The following is a 20543-nucleotide window of genomic DNA, read 5'->3' as shown; positions in this document are numbered from 1 at the left end:
ATTTGAAGTCATCCCTCTTGTATTTATACTCCTCCTCACATTTCTCCAATTTAGGGTTCTTCTAGGCTTTTTACGAGTCAAAATGGTACAACCCTAAATTTGTTGGCGCAGAGCTTAGGCGCTAGGAAGTAGCGCCTAGGCACCGCGATGATAATCAGGGTAGTGCCTGGGTGCTCTAACGCTAGGGATGGCACTTAGATACTAGGAGTGCAGCGCCTGGGCGCTTCAAGTGCAGTGCTTAGGTGCTGTCTTTCTATCCAAAAACTACATTTTTTCATGAATTATAGCGCCTAGGCACTTGATACCGGATGCCTCGGCGATAACTTGATGCTCCAAATTCGTAGATTTTGACTCCTTTGTGCACTTTAGTACTCTTTTTTACACAATCTCTCCCAATTTTCAAAACAACACTAACAAATACGTTCAAAACGTTAAACACACTCATCAGCATCTTTCAAACATTCCCTGAGAAAATCTTCCTTACTAGATCCACCCATGACTGATTAATGTAATAATTCACTACAGTAACATTAAGCCATATCATTAGTCTACAAATCAAAGGTCCAACCTGGGTTGTAAGGCAACTGTCCTCCATAAAATCATTAAATACATGTCAAAAGCTCTTCCCGTCGCGCCGTAGTTTATTTATGATATAACAAAGACTACAAACTCTAGCTCTATAATCCACTAGCTACTAGAATCCTGCAATCGATGGAGTGACGCCTAGGAGATGAACTCATCTGCCCAGATGATGACACGTATCACTTCATCCAATGGTCACAATTTCTCCCCAATCACTATAAAAGCTCACACATTGTGTCTTTCAAAGGTAATGCAATTATATACATTCAAACTATAATCTTGCTCTCTTTATGTTTATATAAAACCCTCTTAGATTCAACCTACTTTATTTATTAGACCACGTCTCTATCAATTCCTACACTTCTCTCATATATAATTCACTTGATCGTCGGAGTACACATGTCGTCTCCCTCTACTTCGGAGAAGGCCTCATAATACGTCCAAGTGTAGAGGACTAGGAATCTGTTGGCCACATGGATGTTCATTTTTTAGGGTCAATACACTCCAAGCCAGCATAACCCCACAAGAATCGACTCACTCTTGACCCTATAATGAAAGTACCACCAAGTCGTCTCCCACCTGTTGAGGTAAGGCACCTCGAGATGCCATGTTTAAGCTGACCCTATGTGGCCGAGTCGAAGTGCCATAAGAGATACAAGAAATTATACATGAGGCTCCTACCCTCTATACTTACAAATGACATCTTTCAAAAGTTCTCTGAAGAAATCTTCCGTACTAGATCCATCTTGACTGACTGATATGACAATTCACTACAACAACATTAAGTCAAATCATTAGTCTTCAAATCAAAGGTCCAACCTAGGTTGTAGGGCGGCTACCTTCCATAAAATCATTAAATGCTTGTCAACCTGCGATTGATGGAGTGATGCCTAGGAGGTGACCTCATCCACCAGGATGACTACACATATCACTTCATCTAACGGTCACAAATTTTCCCTATCATTATGAAAGCTCACAAATTTTGTCATTCAAAGGTAATGCAACTATATACATTCAAACTATAATTTTTCTCTCTTTTGTTCTCTCTGGATCGTACTTGCTATATTTATTGGATCACGTCTCTAGCACGTCCCACACCACTCTCATGTATATAACTGACTTGATCGGTTGAGTAAGGTGATCGTCTCCTCCCCACTTAAGAGAAGGCCTCGTGTGACTTACAGTTTATCCAAGTGTGCTTAAGGCTTACGAGGATAAGAGAGGACTTGGGGATCTGTTGACCACTTGGAGGTACATTTTTCGGGTCACCAATCACAATTTCACAAAACCCACTAATGGCCAGTTGCTGCATATTACTCTATGATGGTTGTTGCTCATATACCTTTTTGTCAAAGTGCCATTGCCAGTTGCAAATTAAAATTATCAAACAACAGTTTAAGAATTATTTAATTCTATAAACGTACTATGGGTAACTTTCAAATAAATAGTAAAATATAGAAGTAATCCAGTGTCAAGGTTAAACGAGCAACGCTATGTATCACAAATGATGCCTAGCACCAGTACAGAGAGCTTCAAGGTCTACCAATTAGGCAATGAGTTGGTAGATCACATTATCACTTAGATAATGAGTTGATAGGCTGCATTGCAATTTAAACTGGTGCTACATAACATTATTATTTGCACAATGACTATTCACACAATGGACTACTGGAATGCTCTTCCAACTTGCATTCCATAAAGTTTCTAGTCAAGTAAGAGGTGTCCCCATTTGCCTAACCATCAAATCAAATTATCTAAGGGTCCGTTTGATTACAATAATGAAATTTAGGGGAAAGAAAACAAATTTTAGGGATTGAATTGCCTAAAATTTATTTTTTAAGGAATTGTCAATTAAATATGTTTGATTGATATAATTTTTCACCTGAAAAATATTGAATTTTTTTATTTTTTGATATTCGTTTGGCTTTATTTTTCATAAAAACTGTCAATTAAATGGATAGAATTTGTTCTAATTATCAAAAAAAAAAAATTGTCAATTAAATATGTTTGATTGATATAATTTTTCACCTGAAAAATATTGAATTTTTTTATTTTTTGATATTCGTTTGGCTTTATTTTTCATAAAAACTGTCAATTAAATGGATAGAATTTTTTATAAAAAAAAAAAAAAAAAAAAAAAAAAAGAGCTGGAGTGGGAATTGGTTTTCCAGAAAATCATGGAAAATGGTCACATGGAGGGTGCTAGAGGAAGGAAAATAATTTGTCAAGAAAATTATTGCAATCAAACAGACAAAAGGCGGAAAATGAAAAATGAAACATTTTTCATGAAAAATGGTCAAATCAAACAGGCCTCAAGATTTGAAAAATTTGACACCCAATTATCATCTTAGGATAAAGTGTCTCAGCTGAGATATTGAATGATTTTTCCATTTTCCAATGAACAAAGGAAAAGCACCCAATATCCAATGATTACTGATGTCTCCCCAATTATTGAACATGACACCAAAAAAAAAAAGGGATGAGGATATGTTTGCATTAAAGGTTTCTCCATTAGCATAAAAGTTTTAGTTTTTAAAACTTTTACCAAGCAGACAACAGTCAGTATAATCTAAGAATATGCATATAGTGCCCCCAGGACACATCTCCAAGTGGTAAAAGGGGAGGGTAGAGAAATTCAGCTTTACTTGTGGCTGCCGCGTCAAGAGTTCGAATCCTGAAATATGAATTTGGCTCTTAAATAAGTGTAAGTGTACAAACAACTTTTCACCCTATATCTTTGGAGGCATAACCTGCGATTTACCTCCCTCACGATACTCCAGGGCAGGGGCGGTGGAAGACCCTTAAGGTTGTGGTTCAACCTTTAGGAATATGCATATAGTATGCCTTCGGGACATAGTTCAATGGTGCAAATGACAAGAGTGAGGTAATCTCAGCCTTGCTGACAACCGCAGTGTGAGAGTTCGATTCCTGAGATTTGGAATTAGACTTTTTGTATGAACCAGTGTATAGACAAGCTCTTATTTTTTGGTCTGTTGGGACACATCCCACAATTTACCTCTCTCACGATGCTTCAGAGGTGGAACGGTGGAGACCCTCAAGGTTGGGGTTCAACCTTTTAAGAATATGCATATAGTATTGAAGCTATTTAAAAGAACGTGACAATTTTAATAATTTATTTCATCCCCATCGCAAATAAAATCAGCTGTAAGTCAGAAGAAATAGTTTCAAAGATAAATCTTACATCAGTCAACTGTTCCAACACGTGCAAATGAAGTGATATTAGGGACAGATTCCACATATTGATGTCATAAAAGCAAGAAGTAAAATAACACAGTTAACACACTTTAAAATTCTCAACCCTTATGGATAAAAGAATGGATAAACACTAACTCATGTCACAATTAATACTAAGACAGCATCCGTGTTGGAGATGGGTGGTTAGGGGTGAGTTTAGTTAATGAATTAGTGCTTTGAAAACATTTGTATTCGACCTCTGCATATGAGAAATTTCTTGATGAGAAAGAGGCGAAATTTTCCATCGTTAATGCATCAAAGAACCAATGATTTTTCAGTCTACTATGATTACTTGAATCAATTGACTAGCAATGTTCTTCAGGAAATACCTTATCCGTTCTCCTAATGAGATTCAAGAAGAGAAAAACGAATAATTATGCTTAAACTGGAAAAAAATGCAAGTACAGAAGTTCTATATGTTTAAAAAAATAAAACAAGAGCATGTCGCAGCCGAATAATTATCAAAGGTTGATAAAGCGACTGAGTTTCCATCATAGAAAGAAGTAAGAGAGTTTCCATCATAGAAAGAAGTAAGAACAAACTTTGTTTCGTAGTAATTCTATCTTCGGAACTTGGGTTGCAATCAATTGCACTACCTGTATCCAGTTCTGCAAGAAACACCTCACCTTGAGACACGGGATCTTCATTCACATGAACCGTGGTTATCGACTCCAATAAGCACTTCCCGCCTTCAAAACTGGGTTCCTTGCCGTCAACAATTGAATTGAATGCTTCAGGTTCGTCAATTTTGTGTATTTCAAATGGAGTCAACAAACAAGAAGAATCTATTGTAACCCAAAAACTTTGACAAGATTGAGTTTTATCTGCCTCAGATGTGGAAATGAATTCATTCTGAACATTTTTATTTATCCTGGATTTACTTACAAAGCGATTGGGTGTGGATTTAAGATTTTGTCTAAAAATACTAAAGTCGATCATTTTCTTCTTCAACTGGTGCATTGAAACCAGTTTTGTTTACTACTTCTTTACGATGTTCTCTTGATTTTTCAGAGGTGGATTGGACGGAGTTTCATTTTGTGATCAATCTTGGAGAACAATCGAACAGCTTTCCCTGAAGCTGCTACAGAAAATCTTGGATCGTCGGTGTAACTAAAGATAGTTAGTGTCACTATTTAATACAGATGTCCCATTCTCACAAGTCTTTGCAACTCGATCTACAACATTACTCTCCACTGTCACTAAAGAATTTACTGGCTCTGTGCTTTTAAGAGACGCACTTTCATCAAAGTTAAAACAGTATTTTTATCATAATTAAGGACAAAATCTACTGATGAATTGGGCATTTCTGCGTCTGATAATATCAACACAGTTGACGAATTATTGTTCAATCAAAAATTCGTAAGTACACTGTTCTTTAACAAGTAGTAAAATGAATTTTTAGTCCAAATATCATTTCACATAGATTATATAGTTTAAGTTCAAATTTACTCAACCTTAACCTTAACCGAAGCAATTGGAGTTTGTGATTTGTCCTATAAATTAAATAATCTACTTATGAATGCAAGACCTAAATTAATGTAAGGTTATAATTAAATGCGAGTTTGATAAAATATAATGATGAAAAGCATACTAGAATCTCAAAACCCATTATATCAATCTCATTTAATCTTAAACTTATTATTTTGACAACACGATTCAATTATGAAGATCAATATTCATAGTTTGTTTAGCAATCTCTCTCGAGTAGAATTAAACATATTTTCACATGTAACACGACTATATTTCTATGACAGATACGAATATATAAAAATACATAAAAGATTTATGAATACTTAAAGATCACGTATAATATAGTGGTATATTTCTATCTTCTATCGAACTTTAAGATAATTGACACTATGTATAACTTATTTTCAATCTTTCGAATGTAAAATAAGCCGCAATATTCATACAACTATTGTGCATATAATTGTAGAGAAGTATAAATTCATGTCAATTATTCAAAATTGAAAACGTGTTTTGAATGTCAAGAAAAAATAAAATTCAAAAATCAAGATTTATGATATAAATTTTATCGTAATTCTAGCATTAAAATTACTTAGCCACTCATAATATTAAAATTAAATAAATAAAGAATAAAAAACATCACCAATAAATTGATGAAACGTGATTTATTCCCAAATTTCGATAAATTTTCGCACAACAATATTGGATTTTTCATCTTTTATTTCCCAGCTGCTTGCCGATTTTCTATTGCGAAAGAGTCCAAGTCTTGTTTAATTTCCAGTCATCAATTCTCTGTATGCACGTCTCGGCCGCCGCCTCCTTTCTTTTTTTGTTCTCTCTTATTGCATGTGTACATATCAAGTTATCAACCACCGTCCACAGCCGCCCATGTTTGTCCAATTCCAATTCACACCAACGACTAGTTAGGGCGTCCAAGCCCAAATAAACTTTTATCCCTTTTCAAATTGGTTTGAAGCCCAATTAAGTGAGATATTTGATATTTCTCATCGAGATACCACTTTCCTACTAGATGAAATTTAGTCCTTGATACAAATTTATTTGTGCAGCCTATATCTACTTACATTTAATTCAAGTCCTTCAATTTTCAAAGTGTAGAGTTTGATACCTAAACTTTCTATCCAAAGGCCAATTGATCATTCTTTTCTAATCCAATTGTTTCAAACGAGTCCAAAACTAGACGAAAAAGAAAAAGAAAATTAACTCAAATTAAGTATAAATTAATAATTTGACGACATAAAAACTTGATAATATAGTCCGAATAAGTACACAAAATGCACTTATCAAAGACACTCAAGAGCTCCGCTTCTTCTTTAGCATCCCCTTTCTTTGATTTGTGGTGACCATAGTCAAAATAGGGAGAATCACCAAATTACTCCGCACTTTCTAAATTTATGTACTCAATTTCCTTATTTTCCCATACATATATTGCAAACTTAACTAAGTCTATAGAATCGATCAACACACAGGTGAGTCTTTTCACCCCACTTGTGTTGGAAATTTACTTAACTTGCATAGTGAAATTTAAACAATATTCCAAATCCCATCAAAGATTTACTTTGTATTCATGAAGAAAAAACTGTGATAGGAATTATACCTTTGTTAAATTTTGTAAACTCCATGGCTTATCTTAAACATGAGCTGCAATTTTCAAATATCCAATTGTCCAACTTTCAATGAAAATTCATATAGAAAATAAGAATAAGAGAATTATGGGTTTTCTTTTCTTATGCTAGTGAAATGATAATTGTCTTTTTTGTGCTTTCAAACACTAACAGTTTATTAATAGAAATTTACATAGATTTGACCTATCCCTTAAATTTAATCTAGTCCTATATTTAATTAACCTAATTAATTAAACTTGGTCCATAAAGTAATTAATCCAATTAATTAACTTAGGTCTATTAACAAGCAATCCAATTAATTAATTATACAATCGTCCAACATTTGTATATTAATTAATTAGTGACATCATTCTTCTATGTCTTGTATGTAATTCATTCGGTTCCCAATCAAGCTATATAACTACGTGAATTATTATTTTGATCTAATCAAAATAAGATAACTTAAAGCATCTTTTTTTATTTATCATCAATTTACTAGATTAATCAATTCAAATCCATCGTCTCATATTGACATCTAGTAATGTGTTGGGGCAACACACTCGACGAAAATGTCACGTGATATGACAAAATCAAATTTGTTTGTTTACCGCGAAACTATAACCCCCTCGTCAATGTGATTCGATCAATTACTAAATATGAAGTGTGTCAATTTTGATTATCGATCATATCTTCATCCCATTATTAAGTCAATGTAAGTCGAAAACTTTTTTCGACGTATGAATACACATTGGCCAAAAATTTCTGTTATCAACTTAACGAATGAAATATATATATTATAACATCTTACTATCTAAGAGTGATGAATCATCTATTAATTATTCATAACTTTCATATGATTGTTGACATACTTGAACTATGTCGTATTAATGACTCTTGGTAGAACAACATCCAATATCACCAAAATATGATTGTTCTCATATAAGGCACTATGATGACCACAAGTTGAAAGACCAATTTTTACTATTGAGTGTTAGAGATTAACCATTGAAACTTATATAGTTCTTCATGTAGAATCTCTCATACAAGTCTTTAATGTTTTGCTCTACAACAAAACATTCACGTGTTTATTTAGGTGTCACTATACTTTAACTTATGAGATCGATTACTTACTTCACAAGTAAGATATGCCACACGTCATGGTCTATCCATAATAACAATATTTATATCTCATTATTACTTACGATCACAGACGATTTACGACTCAAGTTTTAGTAATTTGTTAATCACAAGTAGAATAGTAATTCAAATAAATAATAATTCAAATAAATAATAGATATAACCATAAATAAAATGCATAAGAGTATCTCCAAAAGACTATTTATAAATAGCATCTTATGCATAATAGAGAGCATTTTTGAGTTTGAAAAAGTGATTTTTACATTCCAAACAAATAACATTACTTGTTTTCTCTCAACCTTTAAACTGGTAATTCAAACACTTAAAATATGTAAAAATCTATTGATGTTGTTGCTTCATGACATCGACCTGAGGCAGAGCTACAAAATAATTAATCTTTTCTGATTTTGCTAGAAATCATATTTTAAGTGAACTTGAATAAAGTTGATGAAATATGTGGATCTTATAAAATATGACGTTAAAATTAGATATTTACCTTAATTTAATTTTTTGTCAAATTTTTTTAACTGAACCAAACATGGATATAACTTAACATAGAGGCTTCCTGAAGGAAGCACTTAACACTACTGAATTCTTTGAATATAATGCAAATAAAATAATTATAAATATATATTATGGATATGAATTGTGTGTATTGCACATATGTTTTAAGAAAATGAATAATCTGAGATCTATCCACTATTGCATGAGGGGTACCCAAATCCATATATAGGTTAATACTTCTTTGATCTTAGCAAACAACATTTGATGAGAATCAAGACTAAAGCACCATTAGCAATTTTCCACGCTTGCTTCACCTTGCATAAGTCGATTTTTTCGTTGTTTGATTTGCCTGCTTTCGTTAGGTGGACTTTTGATAAACATGCACTCACAAATTTTTTATTTTTTCATTTTTTGGGTTGGCTTCAGAGTTAGCTCGAATTGATCTGTTTTGAATGAATCAGGTTTAGTCCGCTACGTAATTAACTTTACTAAATTTAAACAAATAGTTTTGGTTCGGCCCCAATTTCTAAGTTTCTTGAATACTATTTTCAATTTATTAGGCTGGATCGGAATCTCTTTATTTAGCTAATCATCGTATTTTATTCCTTAACTGGCGCGCAGTGTGATTGCATATTGAAATATCATCTTTTTCTTTTGTTTTTCTTCTCAGATAGTGACGTAATTTGAGAAAAAAATGTATAAGAAAAAAGAAATTTAACTGCCAAATTAGAAAACAATGCGCTGGTCAATTGGACATTTGAGAACATTCCAAAAGTGTCTATATCTTAGTAGGTAGGGTCCAGTGGATCTAGATTAGTGTTTAATTCGTGCTGTGTTACGCAATGCTTTTGACTTCCATGACCACATTTCAACAATATCAACAAAAGTGAAAAAAAAATCCAATAGAATTTGGAATAATTAATAATAGAAATCAAATTGTAAAAGGAAGATAACAATTTTGAGATGATCTAGCCGTTTCTTGACTTATTTAGAGAGTGTTTGGGAGTGATTTTTCACCCAAAAAAATTAATTTTTTGATCGTTATTTCATTATTTCACTCGTAAAGTTTGACTTCCTTTCTCGCAAGTGACTCTCACTTTTCTCCCAATGATCAAAAAATTAATTTTCAAAATCGCTCCAAACAGGGCCTAATAGTTTCAAATTTTGAAATTGTTTCACACGCGATCAAAGTAGTTTTGATTATTTAGCCCCTGTTTGTTTTTTATTATATAACCATTAAAATGAAAAATATGATCGTTATCCATCATATCTAATTACCATATTTGAATTTTTATTTCTTATGTGGGGCCGTAATGACTACATTTTTCATTTTCATTCTTACATTAATGTACAACAAATGGGGCCAGGTTAAACCAACCGATTTGTGATCCAATGTCACTAAAAATGGTAAAAAAATAAAAAGATTAATAATAATAATAATAATAAAAATGCAATCTAAATATATATCCATATCAAAAAGGTAAAACGTCAACGGCTAAATGGTTAGATCGAGGTGAATTAGTAAGATCATAAATTAAAATATCTAAGGAAGAAGTTGTGAAATTTAGCTGTGCAAATTACTTATAACTATCACCAAACTACTTTTTGCTGATGGGATTTGGTCCAAAATTTACTTAAGCAAGCTCAAAATGGAAAAATATAGAATTGATCGACTTAGGGATGATAATGGGATGTTTGAGGCAGGGCAACGTGAGGTCACCATCCCACGCCCCATCTCGTTCGTATTTTTCTCTCCATGCCCCGTTTAACACAGGGTGGATCCAGATTTGGGGTAGGGCACTCATTGCACTGTTTATTGTCTCATTTAGCCTCCGTTCATTTCAAATTTTAATGGTTTGAATAGTATTTTTTTTGAAAAATATGTAATTGAAAAAGAATGAAAATTTTTTTATTTGCTGTTTAATATTATTTTATGGAAGATTATATGATTGATAAAAATAAAATAGAGAAAAAGAATGAGAAGTAGAATAGGGGCCAAACGGGGACTTAATGTTATATAAACTGCCTTATTTTGAAATCTAATTTATTTTTAAATAATAAAAAATGGAAACAATCAATACTTGTCCCATTTCGTACCCAACTCGAGATAGGGGTATATATATATAGAGACACACACACACACATACTTGCAATGCGAACCCGATAGGATGAGGAGTTCTCCCTATTCGGGTCGGGAAATCATGGTTTTTTCAATCCCTAGGTCAACCTACATCATACGATCTAAATAGTAGACTATTAAAAAGATCAATAGGTTCCTATGACACACATTTATTTAAAATGTTATTTTAATAAAAAATACGTCTAATTTATCATCAATAAGTAACAAAGTAAGCTTAACGATTATATTAAGAAAACCTTTGATAACATTTTAGTAATTTTAGCAAAAGTTAAAAAATTGATAAAAATTGTGCATCTTATGAAAACTATAATTTTAAATTTTTTTAAATAAACATTTGTTTAGAAGGAAATTGTTTAAACGTATGGAAACAAGTTAAAGATGGATAAATTTCTCAAACTAACTCAACCGACAAGTGTGGCAAGAAATTAATTCGTTTGTTTCTCATTAATATAAAAAGGAGAATAAAAAATATAGTCGTTCCGGACCTCATATAAAAAATAGAAATTCAAAATTGTAGTTTGATGTGATGAATAATAGTCATATTTTTTATTTAAATGGCAAAATAATGAAAAACAAAAAGGGCTAAATTATACATTTATGTGGTTACCTATAAAGCATGCGCCTATTAAAACTATTTTCATCGAGAAGTTTGAACTAACAAGCAACCGCCTTCAACTGTTACATTTTTCAAATTTGGACACGCAATCACACACACACGCACGCACTCTCTCTCTCTCTCTCTCTCTCTCTCTCTCTATAAAGAGAAAGCCGATGGCTCACGCAAGAATGCGAGTCTTCAAAGTTTCAGTAGTTTAGTCATCCAAGCGAAGAAAGAGAGACAAAACCAACTTAAAAGTTAACAGAATATGCAAAATTTGCTCAAAAAAAGTTGGAGGACTCGGTAGCTTATATGCTCATGCGCTCTCTCTCTCTCTCTCTCTCTAAAACTCTCTGGAATTGTCGAAGATCTGGAGCTTAGGGCTTCTCTATCTCTCTAGATCCCTCTCCCTTTCTCTAGGTTTCTGGGATGGGCACTTTGACTGCAACTCCAGTGCTCCCATCAAACCTAAAATCTTCTTCACTCAAACAAGAAAATAATTCTTTCTTGGTGCACAGAACAAGGAGAAGGAGAAGCGAGAAGAACCACTCTATAGTCCCAGTAACTCTCTCTCTCTCTCTCTCTCTCTCTCTCTCTCTGTGTATATATATATGTATATGTGTGTGTGTATATATATATATAGAGAAAATCACTTTTTTGATTAATTAATAATTACAGAGGTTTGAAGCCTGTTGGATATTTTAATCTCTCTCCTGCAACTAACATAGTTCTAGTCTTTGGGACTCGAAAGTTATTAAGTTGTAAAGTCCAATTGTCACCACTTTTCAGAGCTAGTCGTGGATCGACCTCTATGGTAACGTTGTCATGGGGTTGGAAGGGGTAGGTGGCCCCCTCCGGGTGCACCCCGAGAAAATTTTAGTTAAGAATTTATAGGAATTTGTATTCTTTTAAAATTTTATAAAGGAATGGAGTTATTGTAAAAATCGATTTTTCCCTAATTTATCTTATAGAAACCCGTCCATAGCCTTTCTCTATTATCATCAAATAAAATAAAATAAAAAAGGAGAGGTTATAAAAGATAGGATTGATATTTTCTCTTATAAATATTTTCATCACGTGAATTACTGCAATGATGGAGAGGACGTAATCTGACGTTAAGCGAATCTCGTTGAGCGAATCTCTATAAATCTTGTGAATTCTTGATCGTTTATTTTATTTTGTTTAAATTAATTGCTCTTGATGGGATAGAATTAGGTTTTAAAATTCTCAATAAAAGTACTATGAAGTGCTCGAAAATAACTTTTGTTTTATTTCTAATCGCTTGAGCTATTAGATAATCTGGTGTAAGACATACATATACAGGGATGTCTTGAAGATGAATATACACAAATAAATGAATGCTCATATTTTTAGAGGAGGTGATGTAACATGTTCATCTGTCTCTTACATACAGATCTGTATAAATTTTAGTAATTTTTGTGTGTGTTGGATCAGGTGGCTAGATTATTTGGACCTGCAATATTTGAGGCATCAAAATTGAAGGTATTGTTCTTAGGAGTGGATGAGAAGAAGCATCCAGGGAAGCTTCCAAGAACATATACACTTACACACAGTGATATAACCTCTAAGCTCACTCTTGCCATCTCTCAAACTATAAACAATTCCCAGGTAACTAAAAACATCATCAGAAGTTTGTACAATTTTTTATTTTTATTTTTTTAAAATTAAAGACTGGTAATTATTTAAGAAGTTATTTTGGTATTGAATAAAAAACAGAGGAAAAACAGGGATTTTAGAGACAGTCAAACTTGTTCATTGTAATCTTTTTGCTGAGCCCCGTTTGGTTCCCGTTCTTTCTAAATTTTAATGGTTGGGATAATGTTTTTTTTGAAAAATGTGTGGTTGAAAAAAAAATTTTGAATTTGCGTGTAATATTATTTTAAGAAAAATTGTGTTGTTAAAAATAAGAAAGAAAAAGAGAAAGAGAAAGAGACAGTGAGAAAGAATGAGAATGAGAATGAGAATGAGACGGAGAATAAGGACGGAACCGGGGCTAAGACGTTTTCAGAAAAAGAAAAGATTACGACTTGGAGTGCTCTAGAGGGAAAAACACAAGTGGACCATGTGAATTAGGCATGTTTTCCTTGGCGTGTTTAGACTTCAGTTAGGTCTGATAGGTGGACTTTATCTAGACATGTTGAGCCATGTCAAGTCGACCACGTGGACCAATAATTTTATATGAACTTTTTAACTTCGAAACCTCAATGTATCGTGTGGATCATGAGACACCAATACTCTACTCTGGATTGAAATACGCTGTCTTATCTTACTCAATCCGTTTCATTTATATAAGCTTGTTTTATTTTTCACGTGGATTAAGAAATCTTATTTAGACCCAATTTTTTTCCCATTTTCGTAAGAATGAAAATGAAAAATATAACCGTTATGGACTTCACACAAGATATATAAATTCAAATTTGGTGACTTGACATGATGGATAACGGTTATATTTTTCATTTTAATAAGGAAAGAATTGGAAACAAATAGGGGTTTAATGTTATTGAAAAGGTAATTTTTTTTGCTAATAATTTTCCTAGTTTATCCTTATTTAAATTTTTACAATTTCAAGATTAAATGAAAAATTTGTTATAACTAGGCAAATTAAATAATGGTCTATTAATAAACTAACAAAAGAAAGCAAGCTCAATAAAGAAACAGAACTATATAACTGGGACAAGAAAATGAGGAAAGTAAGCCTATATAAATAAGACAAGGGGAGGAATTTATACCATTATGGCTATATTATATTACTATTTTGAGATTTAAAGAAAGGAGAAATTGGGATTTTGATTGCAGTTACAAGGGTGGTACAATAGACTACAGAGAGATGAAGTGGTGGCAGAGTGGAAGAAAATCAAAGAAAAAATGTCTCTTCATGTTCATTGTCACATAAGTGGTGGTCATTTCTTATTGGATCTCTGTGCTAGGCTCAGATACTACATCTTTTGCAAGGAACTTCCTGTGGTAAGCTCTCCTCTATTTATCACTATTAAGTGTTACATTTAGTTTATGTGATGATTTTACACTTCACTTATGAAATACATTGTTAATTAGAGTTGTCGACTTTATAACTCCTTGTCGGAAGTAATCAAAATACTTCGTTTGTTTGCTCATCTCAACGAATATGAAGTCTAATCACGTTATGTTCTATGGACGTGAAATTCACATCAAATTTTAGCAAAAAAATTAGAGCACAGTATTGAACTTGCGTGAAATGTAAGTAGGAGGTTTTCAATCTTTTTTCATCAATTTTTTAATATTGTGAAATGGGATTAGGTATTGAAGGCATTTGTTCATGGGGATGAAAGCTTATTTGACAATCATCCAGACCTAAAGGAGGCATTGGTTTGGGTATATTTCCATTCCAACATACCAGAATTCAACAAGGTGGAGTGTTGGGGCCCACTCAAAGAGGCATCATCTCCTTCTAGTGGGGCCAATGGAGCCTACAACATTTGTGATGATGATAATCCTCAGCCATGTGAGGAGGCTTGCAATTGTTGTTTCCCACCAATGGGTTTGATTCCATGGGCCCAAAATCTGTCTGGTGTGAGCGAGATTGGTGAATTCACCCCCAATGGCATGCACCAGGGGCAGCAGAATTTTGTCTCTGGTGGTGGTTCTTGATATCTCATTCATTTGCATTCTAAAAATGTGCGTAAATATAAATAATAGTCTCCATTGTGACCTTAAATGTACACTCGTGGTGTACTGGATTGAATAGGATTACAGAAGAAAAGTATTGGACGAAATACGTAATTGTCATGTCCATTGCATTTATAAATTTCTTTAGACGACAATTTAATATACCAAACATGACGTGTACGTGTATATTTATTTGATTGTTCTTGCTAAAACATATCTTAAGAAATATTGTCGTAGGAATGCTATGTATGATTTGTATTCAAGATTATTGTTGTATAAATTCTTTATTCTACGATTTTTTCTATTACTTGTATAAGCATCAGTCTTTCTCACTAAACAATATCAAAATTTCTTAAATATTTTCAATATTTGCGAAATTGTTATGATGTTTGTTTGTTTTCTATTTTGGAAAACGTTTCTCATGATTGTTATCATTTTCTAAAATATCCAATCACACCCCTCCCCCCAAAAAAATAAATAAATAAAAGTCACTAATAATCATACTTTCCCAATAAAATATTTTACACATAAATTTAAACTTTTTTTCTATTTTTTATTAACATATTCTTCAAAAAATTTAGTATTTCAAAAAACACATTTCAATTCGATACATCATTCTTTTCAAATGTGCTCAAGAACTATAATGCCCCACGGATCGGCTCATTCGGTCAAGAGCACTAGATTGCGATCCAAAGATACTCTCAAACCACGGTTGATAAATATTCTCAACCTTGATCGAAAATCGAGGGAATGAAGAATTCCATTTGCAAGGATGCAGATTATGATACACATAACATAGTATTAAAGTTTCGATAACAAATAGAATGAACAATTCACCTTTTTTTTTTTTTTTTTTGGGCTGAAGAAAGAAAAACAATTTATTTACAATATTAAAGTCAAACCTCTCTCTATAAGCAGAGGAAATGTTATTGAGCTTTAAATAACATCTCCCACTCAGATTCTTTCCTCTATCAACAATGTAAATTATCTTCAATCAACATTCAACAAGATGGCGAGGACCATCGTGTCTTACTCGAATTATGTTCAATCAGAGCCTCTGCATCGCCTTCTATTGCGGGGTAGAATTGATTTCTACTAGTGATAGAAAATAGATATTGGCACCTTAAAGTTAGCAGCAACAGCAGCAAAGGTTCAAGGCCACGAAAGATCACCTTATCTGAGTTCTTCCGAGAGAAGAAGCTCCAATTTCACTTTCCGTGTTCTGTGGAAAACAGTACATTTGAATACCGTCATGCTTCGCCTTTCTTTAGAATTGAGACAAAAAAAACTAATAAAAACAGTCTTTTTATTTGGACGAGATAAGTAATTTTCTTTACTAATTTAGTTGGTCATTGTCCAGCTTTAAGACACGCGTTCAGAGTAATATAGTCTATTCAGAAAAGACTTCTGAATTTGATAATCACAAGACAGAATGGTTCACCTGAGACTTGGCAGAAGGGAACACATTCCAGAACCTAAGTGTTTCATCTCCCGCCCCCGTCACAATTGTCTATAGCATCAAACAAAAATTCAAGTATTAGCGCACTTGTTCTTACAAAGTAGATAAAAATGGCAGCTTCGTTTAGTTACTTGTCCATCTGGTGAAATGGCAAGGTAAAGAACTCGGTAACTATGACCAGTGAGAGTTGCCAACTGCACTAGCAGAAAAATTACATGAATTATGAGACGATATTAGAAACGTATTATGCAAATATTGCTTGAGCATCCATTTTTCTTTAAGTAATATACTAGATTACAGTACCTTTGACATTGTGGGATATCTCCAAACTATAATCTGGTTTTGGGAGTACCCATGGGTACTGACAAGTTCATTGACATTCTTGGACCATGCAAGATTGCACACCTGCCATAGCATAACTCAAGGATTTTCAGTAACTTCGACCACCAAAAAGAAAAGGGGAAATATTTCAGAGAGTGCAACATGTTTGTCAGAATACCAATTGCATTCACCAAAAAGAATAAATAAAGAAAAACCTGAAATATCACTCTTTACATAATGGTCATTGCTATGTGGTCGAAAATTATATTACATTGTTAATGTTCAAATTCTAATATGAGACTGACACGTACCGAAAGAGAATAAGGAATTTTACCAAACAGAGGAAATTGAGGGACGTTACTAAGTAATTTGATTTGCAATCTAATTAAGTGAAAAAAATGACAAACTCTCTCCAATACTCTGCCTAGTTAGACTGCGTGGCACCTAACAACACTGTATAGCTATCCCCTTCACTGCAGGTCGACCTATGCAGCAAGATCAACTCGAAAATCTAGATATACTAAGGATTATTTTAGGGAGCCATATTCTCCGCGACAGGTAGAGAGATGTGAGTTACCATTACCCTTTCTCTAGTTTATGGTAAACACTTACAGCAGCAAGTGGAGTGATATTGAGTGAGAGCTACATGTGTGTTGTGTCGCTCGTGTGTTTCTGATTTCATTTCTCTTCATCTTGGTATCCTAATTAGGATTAGAGCTTAATCCCTATTCCCAAACATGCTATAATTATGAAATTTAAGTAATCTAAATCAAAGCAGTGACTCAACCTTCCGTCCAAGTAACATTTAGCAAAATTTGAAGGTGACACTAGCACTTGTTTGATTTTCATTAAATTACATTACATTACATTCTACTTTTCTCTCTCCTATTTTCAACCACACAATCTTCCATAAAATAATATTACACGTAAATCGAAAAATTTTCTTTCTTTTTCAACCACTCATTTTTCAAAAAACACTATTCTATACATTAAATTTTCCCCGTAATGGGGGCCAAACAGGGTCTAAAAACAATAGGATACCTCACAACAGTGGGTCAAATCAATTCAAACCAATAAATACTTTGTCAGTTAGCATGAAACAAATAAAGTTAATTGCACCATTTTGTTTTAATATAACACCATACTTCTACGTTTTTATGAACCTCTGAACAAACCCAACATTTATTAATATGTTTTCGCAAACTCTTAAGAGATTAGCCTGAACATGACTAAAGAACTATAGGATCTCGAGAATCACGTCCCACTTGCACAAACTTAATGGTCATCTCTTGTGCAATGCCTCGAAACTGTTGATTTGTGCTGTAGTCTCTTCTCCACCAATTCAATCTCCACAGAATAGGAAAATAAAAAATCTCCAACCAGCAAAATAATGAAATACTCAAGATCATAAAAACACACATACAGAAAGTTTCATATCTCCTAGCCCAGTAGGGAACGTCGCTAAACATTCAGACAGATATCCAATCGGATAAAGCTATAGCTATTCATTTTGTATGAGCGTGGTATGAGAAATTGGATCTCAATGATAGGATTTCTTTTTGAATACCATAACATAATTCAAACTTCATAGAACTTTAATTTTAAAGGAAAGCTGGAAAAAACATAAGCAAGCTACCTGACTTCCAGTATCCATGCAATTCAGGTGTGAGTTGGTGGTCGTGTTCCAGAAATGAATGCATCGATCTGCGGTACCACCGCCAGAAGCAAGGAGTCCATGAAGATGGGGTGACCATGCAATTGCTTTTACAGCAGCAGTGTGCTCACAGTATTTAAGAACTGGTTGAGTTGAATGTTGGTTCCACACGAACAACTGGATAAGGTATATCCAGTCCAAATAAGATCATGTTTGGCTAAGTTCAAACAAGGAAAATTAAGTAGCTTTTTGTTTCTAAACATGTGTTAGGAGTATTTACTTTTTTCTTACTTCTACATCAAAAAAATTGCTTATTTTAAAAGTAACTCCGACTTGTTATCAAAACGACCTACTCTCAGATTTTTTTTTTTTTTTTCTCTGATGACAACCACTCTTAGAATTTTAACCAACAAAATATATTTATCTTGAAATTTTACTTGTTTACTAGCAAGTAAATTTACATAAAAGTGAGCTCTTTGGCAAACCAACCCACCAGCAAGCATCAGAATTGAAGATGAATACATACACGGTTATCATTTCCACCAGATGCTAATTCACAGTTGTCATAAGACCACTTCAGTCCACAAACCTAAAACAGAGGTAGCTCATGTTCAGACAAGAAAGGCACCTAAAAGATGATTATAGGTGTAATGCTACTTAATATATTAAAAGAAAAATAAGCTTCCATACACTACAATATTAAATTATGCAGAATCAAGAAGGGTTACTGACCTCCGACTTGTGTCCACTTAGCTTACTAACATAATTGTCTTGAGCTCGTATATCATGCTGAAGAATACTCTTGTCCCGGCTTCCTGAAGATAACATAGATGAGCTCCAGGCTAGTGCACCAACTCGTAGCCGATGTCCCTCCATTGTTCTTACTCTCTTACAACGAGTAGCGTCCCATAACTTCATGGAACAAAGTAAATGAAGCAGTTAATATAACCATGGAGACAAACTACACTGCAGTACAAAAGTATAAGCTCTCCGAGATTTATTTCAGGCTTTTGAAAAGCACGATCTAGTTTGACTTGAAAGTGAACTAATTTGCAATAAATGTCACCCAAGGTTACTCTTTAACTTTGTCAAATCTACTGACATACTGAAAGACCCAGAAGCAAAGGATACATCCCCATCAAAGTGACTCTTAAATGTTTACATCTTTGCAACAACAAAAAATATCGAAGTCCAATGCACTGTCAGGATATTTTTTATTCCAAATGTGCTACATGTTACATCTTGTCAATACAACCTTTGCCTTGCACAGTTTTCATGCCTTTATATGTAAATCTTAACTCATATTTTTGGTGTTTTCTCATCCTAATGGGATAAACAATGCCACCGCTGAAATATATAAAAATCCACCCTAAAAAGAAGCAAGCGGCTTTTTCCATGCATATCGCAATATGCATATGGATGGATCCTATGCTACTCACAACTGAGAATTCGTATCATATGTAGTAAGTATAATTCAGAATAACCTTAATCAGAAAACTCCATGTGACAACAATGCCCTACAAGCAAACATACTCATTCAAATGTAACTCCATTCAATTATTACTCAAAAGTATCCTGTAATATTACCATTGATTCATTATTCTTATTATGCTTTCCTGATTGACATGTCTCTAAAAATTAATTAGTCTTTCATGACTGGAATTAGCATGAGTTTTATGCGAACAGTGTGATTATTAACTGCAGATTTTTGGATCCTATTCACATTCTTATACTGAGAATAGAATGACAGATCCCAAAAATTTCCATTTCCATAGCTTTTGAGCTACTTTGTTTTAGGCACACCATATTTGATAAAATCTACATAAAGAGCCACGTGAGCAACAACATTAAGTAAAACTAAAACCTCTCAGCACATTTTAACGAGCTCCTGGGGAACTCAACCTTCTACAAATTGTATTTCATACCATTCCAAAAGGGACATTTTTTCAAAATACTTTGTTACATTACCAAAGGTTAATGCACCAATGCACTTTATAGAAAAAAGAGGTTAAAAAAAGAGATCTATATCACACCTGCAGGTTTCCATTGCCAGTTCCAACAGCAAGGTGTGTACCACGTTGTGCCCAGCCGACTGAACAGACAGTGTCATCGATACCCAGGTCACACAACTTCACAAC

The 20543-nt window shown here is 33.5% G+C and overlaps 2 protein-coding genes across 2 annotated transcripts; one reads left to right on the top strand and one right to left on the bottom strand.

Annotated features, from left to right (window-relative positions):
- Positions 1-11506: 11506 nt before the first annotated feature.
- On the top strand, positions 11507-15263 carry LOC111368827 (protein STAY-GREEN, chloroplastic-like). The gene is made up of 4 exons (XM_022990295.1): positions 11507-11866; positions 12761-12934; positions 14123-14290; positions 14603-15263. Exons 1-4 carry the CDS (start codon positions 11735-11737, stop codon positions 14951-14953), a joined length of 825 nt encoding a protein of 274 aa, XP_022846063.1. The 5' UTR covers positions 11507-11734; the 3' UTR covers positions 14954-15263.
- Positions 15264-15822: 559 nt separating this feature from the next.
- LOC111368356 (protein FIZZY-RELATED 2-like) lies at positions 15823-20543 on the bottom strand (the record flags this gene model as incomplete). Its single annotated transcript, XM_022989586.1, has 8 exons — positions 15823-16193; positions 16413-16481; positions 16562-16624; positions 16734-16835; positions 18388-18582; positions 18932-18994; positions 19138-19317; positions 20439-20543. Coding segments are annotated over 8 exons (831 nt in total), but the record flags the coding sequence as incomplete, so codon positions are not given.

Source organism: Olea europaea, chromosome 19 (assembly GCF_002742605.1).
Source record: "Olea europaea var. sylvestris chromosome 19, O_europaea_v1, whole genome shotgun sequence".
NCBI lineage: Eukaryota > Viridiplantae > Streptophyta > Magnoliopsida > Lamiales > Oleaceae > Olea > Olea europaea.
This window is presented reverse-complemented; position numbering and strand designations above follow the sequence as displayed.